The sequence below is a fragment of the Elephantulus edwardii genome, unplaced genomic scaffold (assembly GCF_000299155.1).
Source record: "Elephantulus edwardii isolate Elephantulus edwardi_28Jun2011 unplaced genomic scaffold, EleEdw1.0 scaffold00183, whole genome shotgun sequence".
Classification (NCBI taxonomy): domain Eukaryota; kingdom Metazoa; phylum Chordata; class Mammalia; order Macroscelidea; family Macroscelididae; genus Elephantulus; species Elephantulus edwardii.
In genome coordinates this window covers 3665733-3676676 of record NW_006399933.1, presented here as the reverse complement: position 1 = coordinate 3676676, position 10944 = coordinate 3665733, and the positions used below count along the sequence as shown (strand labels likewise).

General features: G+C 34.5%; 1 protein-coding gene across 1 annotated transcript in view; it reads right to left on the bottom strand.

The window, feature by feature from the left end:
- SEMA3E (sema domain, immunoglobulin domain (Ig), short basic domain, secreted, (semaphorin) 3E) overlaps positions 1-10944 on the bottom strand; it is a 333719-nt gene that overhangs the window by 45967 nt on the left and 276808 nt on the right. The window contains exons 9-11 of the mRNA XM_006896142.1: positions 10471-10540; positions 6400-6544; positions 3872-4094 (exon numbers count right to left, since the gene is read on the bottom strand). Of these exons, the coding sequence (XP_006896204.1) occupies positions 3872-4094; positions 6400-6544; positions 10471-10540 (438 nt within the window). The remainder of the gene's footprint in view (positions 1-3871; positions 4095-6399; positions 6545-10470; positions 10541-10944) is intronic.

Sequence of the window (10944 nt, the reverse complement as noted above, 5' to 3'; positions counted from 1 at the left end):
TTCTGTTCTGTTCTTATATTATTATAAAAGCCGTTGTTGTTGTTGCTAATATAGAGTCAGAACCGGCCTGCCCTAGGCAGGTTTTCAGAAACAGTTAACTGCACCTGAGGAGATCGTCAATGTTTCTGTGGAACAGCTGGCAGATTCAAACCGCATTCCTTCGGGATTGCAGGCAGCTTTTCGCCACTTGGCCACCTGAGCTCACTAGCATTTTCAAATACCATATTATTTTTATTTCTCCTTAAACTAAAAATGCAATAAAGCTTGTATTTTCCTATAATAATATTTTAATCTAGTTCAAGGCATAACAACACATTCACACAAATAAGTTAAATGACTGTGGAAATCCTGATCCAAGAATTTCTATGGCATAGTTTCTATAGCACAGATGTTCAGAAAATATCAAAATCTGTAGTTGAGATAATAAAACTAGTTTAAAGTTAAATGAAATTAATTAATGATTTTGCAAACCAAGCAAAAGAAATAAAAGTGATCACCTATTTTTAAATTGATCAACAGAGTAAATAATTCAGAATTATATTGGGCAAAGAAAGAAAAAATTCAAATTATTAATTTGCAACTAGTGAGTATGCTTTAAGGAATACATACCGTGGAGAAAAGCATTTGCCTGACAACTTTTGGAAGAATAATCATGTGTTGCAGCTTCCAAAGTTACACTCATCACATATTCATCAAACATGTTCTTTTGTACTAAAAAATTGTGGCTCAGCATGACAAAAATCTTAGAGTTAAAAACGGCTTTTCTGAGAGCACAATCCTATAACTGATATTTTGGGATTTCTCTCAAACAGCTTTATATAAATGGACAAGATAGCATTTCTAAAAACACTCTTCAACCATTAAATGTGGCTTCTAATTTTCATTATATTTGGAAATAACATAATTTTTTCATGATAATTTGATCAGCAGTCACTCTTATGTAATTTTTTCAAACTCTGATGGAGATCAGTATGCGTGAGTATTTGCACGAGAAAATAACAAGTTTGCTAAAGAGATCTGATACTTGGACAACCCAAACTCATAGTGCAGAACACATCATTGATAAAAATTTCCTAAAATGTATAAATAATTCATATTAAATTTTTTTAAAATAATTTTTTATTTCAATCTTTAGGTTTCCTGGTTTTTTGTTTGTTTGTTTTTAATATATCTGTTAGGAGGAACCCGAGCACCAGCACTCATATACTATATTCTTTTCTGTCTTCTGAGTATATGTAGTGTCTCCTCAGAATTTATGAATAAAAGGAAATACAGTAGACTATCCACTCTTCTAAATAGCCATTTCTACAATATATTCCTGTGGAAATAAACTCAAGGGCAACTAACAAAACTGACAACAGTAAATTCTACTGTGCATTAGAAAAAGAAAGGAATCGTCCTTTTTAAGATTTTTAAGTGACTTTAGAATTACAAAGCAGTTCCTTTTATTTGGTATCTCCCTTACGGATGCCAATATTCTTAGGGTTTTTTTTCCTATATGTTATGCATACAATATAATATTAGATTGAAAGTTTAAATTTGATAAATTTAACTTTTAATTAATTAATTGTTGCTGTTTTTATTATGTGCTGTGGAGTCGCCTGCAACTCATATCAACTCTAGGCACAACAGCTCTGGACCCTGGATTGTCCTGAGCCATTCTCACTGTCTCCGAAACACTTACGCTTCTTTGTTAAGAGAATATATTCCAGGCTTAGTTTAAAGCTTTATCTCTATTATCCACTATGCTGTGAAGGAATTCTGCCAAAATTAACTAGAGATTGTTCAATAATGTTTTGCTTAATGTCATACAGATTTGAAGCTCTCATTTATTTTATAGAAAATGAGGCTATTAGGTAAGATTAAAAGTCAGCGGATGTGAATGCAGTAGACACATTTGTGATGGTAGTTTTTTTCTGCTTAGTGGTTGCTTTAAAGTTAGGATAAAGAGAAAAATATCTCCTCAGGGATTAATAATTTGCATAAAGCTTGTAAGCACATGATATAGTTGCCTTAACATCACATTTCCTCTAAATAAGAGGATAGTTGTTAAATGAGATTGAAATTGGTCCTATCTTAGAGTAATTCCTTGCTTTGGCATTGCTGAGCTTTCTGATCTTGAAAATGTTGGGGTTTGTTTGATATGAAGAGTTGATTCTGATGAGGTTTGATAGGCACGGTAATGATTTTGGCTGTAGTAAGGTGAAGTTATTGCTTCAAGCAGCTTTTGAGATCTTGAGGCTTCACTGAACAGCCAAAGGCTGCAACAGGGCTGGTTGACTGAAAGGAGAAACAGTTTCCCTCCTTCCTGTATGAGAAGTACTATTTGGAATCAACACTGTCATCAACATCAATTATTCATTTATTTAAATGTATTCAGGATTAACTATGTTGGAAATGAAAAAGAACAAAAATCCGTTTTAAAAACTAGTGCCACATAATAAATATTCCACAATTTGCATGAATCAAAAAGCAAAAGTGTAACTTGTGCTATTGATTTGTATTTAGCAGTCCTGAAAGCTTTTACTCCAATATTTCATTATTTATGAAATCTGAAACTAGTGTTTCCCCCTTATGTATTATTATGAGTGAAAGCTTTGATTGTAATAATTAATTATAGACAGATACTTTCTTAATCTTTCTCACTTAGGATTGTTGTTGTTGATATGTGCTATTGAGTCATTTGCGACTCATAGCAACCCTATGTACAAGAGCTCTAAACACTCTTCTCTCCTGTGCCAACCCAGCCATCTCAAATGCACTTATTCGCACCACTCCAGTCACAGAATCAATCCATCTCATCGAAGGTCTTCCTCTCCTTCGCCGCCCCTCCACTCTGCCAAACATGATGTCCTTCTCCAAGGACCAGTCCCTCCTTGCAACATGCCCAAAGTATGCCAGATGAAGCTTCAGAATCCTTGACTCCAAGGAGCATTCTGGCTTCACCTTCTCAAGGACAAACCTGTTTGTTCTCCTAGCAGTCCATGGTGTATTCAACACTCTTCTCTGGCACCACAGCTCAAAGGCATCAATTATCTTTCTATCAACCCTATTCACTGTCCAACACTCTGATGCATAGCATGTAATTGCGAAGACTATAGCCCAGATTGGGCACACCATAGTCTCCAGCCTGATGTTGTTTCTCTTCAGTACTCTTGAGAGGGCCCTCGCAGCTGACTTTCCCAATGCAATTCATCTCTTGATTTCCTGGCTGCTGTTACCAAGAGTGTAGATTTTGGAGCCAAGCAAACTAAAACTGTTAACTATCTCAATTTCTTCACCATCCACACTGATGCTGCCAATTGGCCCAGTGGTGAGAATCTTTGTTTTCTTGATGTTGAGCTTCAATCCATATAAGAGGCTGCAGTCCTTGACTTTCTGCAGCAAATGCTTCAGGTCCTCTTCAGTTTCAGCAAGCAGGGTTGTGTCATCTGCATAATGCAGGTTGTTGATGATTCTTCCACTAATCCTGATGCCACATTCTTCTTCGTACAGCTCAGTGTCTCAGATAATCTGTTCTGCATACAGATTGAAAAAGTATGGAGACAGAATACATCCCTGACAGACCCCCTTCTTCATTTACCAAATGAAAACCAAACTCATTGCTACCGTTTTGATTCTGATGCACTGTGATCTTCCCATAGCATTTCCAGGGTCATGACTCTTTATTAAAAGAAACTGCAGAGCAACTGTTGGGTCCAAACACAGGCCTTTTGGTTAATAGGTACTATATCACCAGCACTCCTTACCAGCAGGGTATAATTGGGCTTCTCGATCAACAGGAGAACTACTGACAGGTGATTTTAAAATGACTCCTAAAAGATAATGGTATCAAGGGTCAATTTAAGTGAGTTTATGATAATGTTTTTACCTGTCCCAATAAATAAGACATCGTATTGGCCATCCTCAGCTTCCACACGATCCACTGCTATTTGTTTTAGGTTATATTTTCCATCTGTTTTGACCAATATGGGTTTTTTAAGAGTAGGTTTTATGGACTGGTACATAAGTGGATGGTTTCTCGCGAATCGGATGGCATCATCCGGGTAGTCTTTTGTGGTTCCATACCACCCTCCATTCACTTTGCTGGCACACTGGAAATACAAGTAGACTGGATAAATCTTTTTCCTTGAAAACTAAATAGTAAATTGATAATCAGTTATGGAAGGCACAATGAACTCTGACATAGTAGATTTGCATTATCTTTAGAAATACTTGTACCAACACTTAACAACATATTCTTCACCATAGAAATGAAATCTTAATTAAAAATGTAAAGGGTGATCAAATTATACCAAAAAACTAGCACTAGAAATAGAGAAATTAGTGAAATCCTGGGGGCACGGGGGAAACAATACCAAGTATATCCAAAGGAAGATTTTGGAGGTGGCATTTAAAAATACATATAAGGTATATTATATTCATGTCACTCTTCTTTGCTGAAATTTACTTTTTCACATTAAAGATACTTTGATGAGATTGCTTATATCAAAACAAAAAGTATCATCGTTCTGCTGAATCTTACTCCCAAAGAAGGATTTATTGTGGGAAGAAATAGATTTCCCATAATTGAGACAATTATTACATGGGAGGTGATGGATCCTCTTAGTTTGCTAATAAGAGAACCGTAGTTCTAGAGGACAGGAAACTCGTAAAGCTTACCTTTATTAATTGGTGAGAGAAAAGAACCTTTCTCCATTCTACTACTATACCAATCTATACCAATGTATGTTATTTTGTTATGAATTAAACATAATAAAAGGAAATCCCAGAAACATCTAAATTCTTAGATCATTGAATCTCAAATTCTTAACAGCAAAAGAAACTACTTTTTAAAAAATATGATCATGCTTGTTAGCAAATACTTCCTCATTTAGCTTATTTTCCTTAAAGTTATCAACCATTGTAATCATTTATGTTGATAAATTTTTTCCACTTTAGAGTATAAACACAGGGGTTTAGAATTGGACTCTGAAAAGAGAGTATTTTAAATATGTGTGTGTGTTTAAAAATGCACTATGTTTCTTAATTTTACATGATTTTTTTTCTCTCTTTTGTGTACTTTCATAATAATTGGAAACATTTTGGACCAGCAGTTTGGAAGCAGTTCAGTGAATACTCGCTTCCTCCAAATCTCCTTAAAGACCATGTGGTTTCAAGAGGCATTTCCAGCAAAGCCACAGAAATAAGCTTTCTCCGTTTAAATTGCAATTTCAATCAATAGGGTGAAATAAAATATACTATACATCTTACTAGAAGCAATAATTTTAAGCTCAGGAGAGAGAGAGAATGGTTGGAATGGTAAGGCCTTACACTTGTTAATGGAGGTAAGGCTGTTTCTGCTTTGGGTTTTGGCTCTACACAAATGGTTTCTACCCAGCTTACAATTAATTGTGAAATCAGTCTAGTGATGAGATTTCACCAGCTGTCCATAAAAGTGTAGACATCAGTTTGCATGAAAAGTTAAACTCTGCTCCCCAGGGCTCACATAGCATAGGCAATGATCCTACATTTTTCTAATGTAGTTGCCCACAGCGTACATGATACAAAATAGTATCAAGCACTTCGATTTTTATATACCACTTACCAGCACCAAAGTTGGAATGGCTAAAGAGGCTATTTAAAAACAAGCATTAGAGCTCTCTAAACTTCAGTAACACTTCTGTGTTGGCACTTTGTATCTAAAGAGGCCTGTAAGCATGACAAATAAGGTGCTAGGTATTCTGAGAGAATACATAAAAAAGCTCCTCTGGGATTTGGTGTGTATGAAGTGAGGAGAAAATATGGCTCTGGGAACTTAGAAACTGACCCAAATGTTCTCGTTCTTTCTCTCCCTCATCCACTGCCATCCAGTTGGGTCTGACTCATAGCTGAATCTCTAGGGAGGTTCCAAGGCTGCAAATCTGACAGGAGGAGACTGGCCATCTTTCTCCTGAGTGCAGCTGGTGGATTCAAACTGCTGGAGAAGTACTGCCTTTGGGACAAGAGGGCAACTTTCTAAGGACAATACCACCAGCAGCTTAGTAACTTTCTCATTCTTGTAAGTTAGTTGAGGTGTTAATTCTTTGAAAAATATATTTGTCATTTAAATGGAAGTTTTTGTATTAAGAATACTGTTAAAGATAACATTTTAGTTGGGGCTAGCTGGATAGCTGGAATAGTAATGACAATATAATTCATAACATTGCTAAGATCTTTACATTATAGGTCATATTTAGCTAGTTAAATGACAAGATACATTTTCGTATGAGACTATTTCATGGCCATGCTGTTAATGAAGCATGCGTACTTTTAGGTGTAGAATTCCTTAATTACTTAATTTCAAAGTTGTGTTAAGCATGTGAAAAAGTGAACAAGTAGTATACAAAAAAGAAGATTTTATTAAATTCGTAAACTTACAGAGCCAGGCCTGGGGTAAGGGACTTTCCCTTCATAGACTGACCAATGGTATTCAGGTCCTTCCTTATGGGCATATGGTCCATTAAAAGCAGCCCGGACACTGGACATATGATAGACACAAATGGCATGCCCTCTAAATATATTACTGAAAAAAAAGAGATAATTATTGCTCTAGAATTGACCAGGACTTCATCTAGTCAAAATCTTCTTCTTTTAATATTCCCAAGAGATCTTGCTAACATAGATGAGAATTAAGTCTTTTGAATAATATTTTGAAATCTTTCAGTTATGATATAATTAAGAAATGCTAACTATTGCAACTGTTCAAGTATTGAAGCATCAACATTTACCATCTTCTGAAATGCCTGTTTACTACAATTAAACCACAGAAGTAATTGTCCATTTCATTTTATAAAATATCATATTGTGTTTTTATATTTTATTAAGGATATCTGGCCCTAATATTGTAAACACATCTTAAGGTTTTATATAATTTTTTAAATTTCTATCTTCAGAATGTGAGTGTCATTTTAGCAATCATACTGTGGTTAATATTGTTACAAATTCTCCTCAATATACATAAACTAAAGGATGGTTTTTAATTCTAATGAAAACATGTTCTACGTTTTGACTTGGAGTCATGAGAGATTGATAAACTTGATATTTATTCCTTCTACCATGTCACTAAATACAGTGATATAATCATACTATTACTAGCCTGAAATAATAAGTTAAATTACAAAACCTCAAATTACATACCAATTGAACTAATTTTCTTAATTAAAATTTCCAGGTACAGAGGAAGAAGGTAGAGTTAGCAATTAGCAAGTTCTATTTTAGGTATTAGTAATAAATTTTTTCAAAGGATATTGTGGAATAATTTTTTTAAAACACTGAGTCGTATTTTTTTAATTTGGCATGAGCTGCATGAACTACTAATATTTTTCCAGTCAAGTGGTCTACAAAATGACAGTTTAATACATACACTTCGAGACACCTGTAGAACAGCAGTTATGTTACTGTCTTAGGACATCAATTCACACATTTTATAACACACCTTGAAGCAATTTTTAGTATCTCAGATACTTGGAAAATCAGATAGTACCCCAACTAAAGTGGTCATAAACCTTTGATCATCATTTTAAAAATATCAACCTTTATGTCAGGTAACAGCTGGGAAGCTTTTTTCCTCAGATTTATTAAAAAATTGTGCAGCCAAAATTGAAATCATGTCTTGTCTTTGGAATATCAGGCAGATCTATTATATTACAGTTTAAGAAGATAGCTTATAAACCCATCATTCTTATTAATAGAAAACTGTAATAGGAAGCTTATCTTTATTATCTAAGGTCACCGAATTATTACATAATGACTAAGTCTTTAAATAGTATTGTTGTTGTTGTGTACCGTCGAGTTGAAACCTACCCATAGCTAATCACCCAGTAGGCTTTCAGAGCTAGTTTAATCACACAGGAGGAGATTGCCTGTCTTTCTCCTGTGGAGCAGCTGGTGGATTCTAGCCATGTACCTTTGGGATGACAGTACAGCTCCTTACCACGAGGCCACCAGAGCTCCCTCAATGATGCGAGGGAGAAGATTAAGTAAAAATCAAAGCATGGACTCTCAATGGACTATAATACTATTAATTTTTATTATTATTTGCATCAAGTAATAATTAATAGGAAAACTTGTTTTTATGTTTTTCTGTGAAAAAAATGTTTTCCCAAAATGAGCATAAGAAATCACCTGTTGAAAACTAAACAAAAGGTGAATGGAGAAGCCCTAAACAAATACAGTATAAGTGACTAGGTAACAATGTTCAATATGCTGCAAAAGAGAAACTGTAAGATTTTTTTTGCCTGTAAACTTTCAGCCAAGATTGATTTTTACAGTATTTTTATTCCTGTATCAACACATGCAAAATATGATTTCATTTTTAATACATATTCTATAGTTCTCTTCAATTTATATAAAGCACAAAAACACAAAGGTGAAAATTAATTGACTTAAAGCCTAGAGGGCATATCATAAATTCAGATCAATATAAACCTTACACTACGACTCATACACTATGAAGGATCATTATGCGTCATAGTCAATTTGATGGCACCTAACAACATCAAGCAAAAACTTGCTATTTATCAAAGAGCTAGACAATGACTAAGAATTATAGATAAAGAATCAATGCCTTTGAGTTGTGGCACTCGAAAAGAGTATTAAATGTACCATGGAGTGCTAAGAGAACAAACAAGTCTACTATATGGCATACAACAATGACATCATCAACTATTATTCCTTTTGGCATGGTAATATACCATTTCAGAAAAAGCATCAATTCAAAACCACCAAATCCAAAACCAGGCTGTACCTTGAAGGTAAGGATTTTGAATATCTGTCTGACATACTTTGGAAGGCTGGAAGGACAGCAAAAGAGAAGAAGACCCTTGATGAGATGGATTGAGTCAGTGACTGGGATAATGAGAGTAGGTGTGTCAGAGACAATGAGATTGGCTCAGGATAGGGCAGAGTTCTGAGCTAGTGTACATACAGTTGCTATGAGTTGCAGGTGACTTAATATGACATAACAGCAACAACAACAAAACTTGAACCTCAAGTCAATCTTGAGAAAATGGTGAGCAATGTGAACACTTTAGTGTGAACACTAAAAGAACACTTTTAGAAACTTAACATTTGTCAATATTGGAGAACGGATATAAATCAGGGATAGAAGAGGAGGTCATTTTGAGCAAGTGAAGTAGATGAATAAAAATAGTGATGAATCTAGCAAAATAGATATTAGAATTTGATAAGCTATTATATTGTTGAAAAATAGACCATGAGCTCAGAAGATTAATTTTTAAAGTGAGAATGTGACTAGTTCATTATTGTTACTTACCATTGAGTCATTTCAATGTACATTTACATGTACATGGAATAGAACGGCTACACTGGGATTTTAAGACTCTGACCTTTTGGAAACAAATTATTAGACCTGTTTTCTGAGGAATCTCTAAATGTGTTTGAACTGTTTTTTATCTTCTAGGGACACACAGTTTATCAGTTTATTTTTAAAAAATATCAACAAAAATCTCCATAACCGTGAGACCCTCCATTTGGTTTCTGAGACTGTAAATATCCCAGGAAGAAGAGTATTCATCTTTATTACTTAGATAAATTGGTGGGTTTGAATTGATAGTTTTTCTGAATTATTACATTCTCATGCCAAAAGGAATACTAGTTGATGATGTCATTGTTGTATGCCATTGAGTCAACTAATACTCACAACGACCCTCTGACCAGTTGAGAGAATGCCTTAAAAACCTGACTCAGAAAATTCTAAATGATGACTAAGAATATTGTCCTAGGCCTGTGGCTTGGAATTAGTACTTTAGGAACTGTGTTAGAAGCTTTATGAGGAAAAAAAATGATGATTCTGAGCATAAGAAGATGCTGGAATGCTTTTAAAAACAGGAGGAAGGGTTTGGATTGACATCACAGATTTGGAAATGAAATACCTTGGCAAACACAGGAGAATAAAGAGAAAATAGTAACTAATAAATTGTGAAAACTGGAAATAAATCCATTGACAGTATTTCCAAATTACATATGAAGTGAAGAGAGGGAGGCTGTGAACCATCTATTGTGGAGATTTTGTAAGTGTGTGGGTTTTTTAAAAAATTTTCTACTAGTTTATTAGTTTATAGTTCTACTAGTTTATTTACAAAATTTGAATATATTGCATTCAAGAACAATACTTTCAATTTTCTTCACGGCCTCACCCATCAAATTGCACAACCCCATGATTAATCTCTTCCTCTCCCTGCACATCCTCATCCCTCTGCTTCCAATCTCTCCCGCCCCTCTTGGATCTTTATACTTATTCTACAATATGGTTTTATACAAATTTATCCTTGTGGGACTGAGTTAGTTCACTCAGCATAATGTTTTCCAGTCCCTCCCAAGTTAGGTAATAATTAACAATATCATTGTTCCTGCATGCTGTATAGTATTCCATTGCGTGAATGTACTATGGTGTTTTGTTTAATTGTTCTTATTATTTTAATTTCTTACCTGGTAGTATTAAAAAGTCCAAATATAACTGGATTCTTAGGATCTCTGGTAGGTAGCAAAAAAACATCCTCTGAAAAATTGAAAAATATATTCTACATCAGTTGGTATTTTTAGCTTTGATATGTAAAGAAATTGTATGTCTTGAAGAATTTCTAAACCATTACAAGTTTTAAAACACAAATTTCATATATGATCATTTCATATACAACCATTCTGAAAGCCTAAAACAATAAAATCTTTCTATAATGGCTGAGAACTAAGCCATGAGGAAGGGACAGAAACACTGATACCAAGTTAATAAAACAAGGCTTGTTTTGGTTCCTGTAACTCCTTTATCTCTACTATTAGGACCTAGCTAGAGTGAAAAGAGCAAAAACTAGCTAAAGGTTCTAAGTGATATGGGGTCAGATACATACAAAGGAAACCAAGTTTTCCACATTTGCTTGAGCCAGTGAGGGTTATACAAGGGCATAT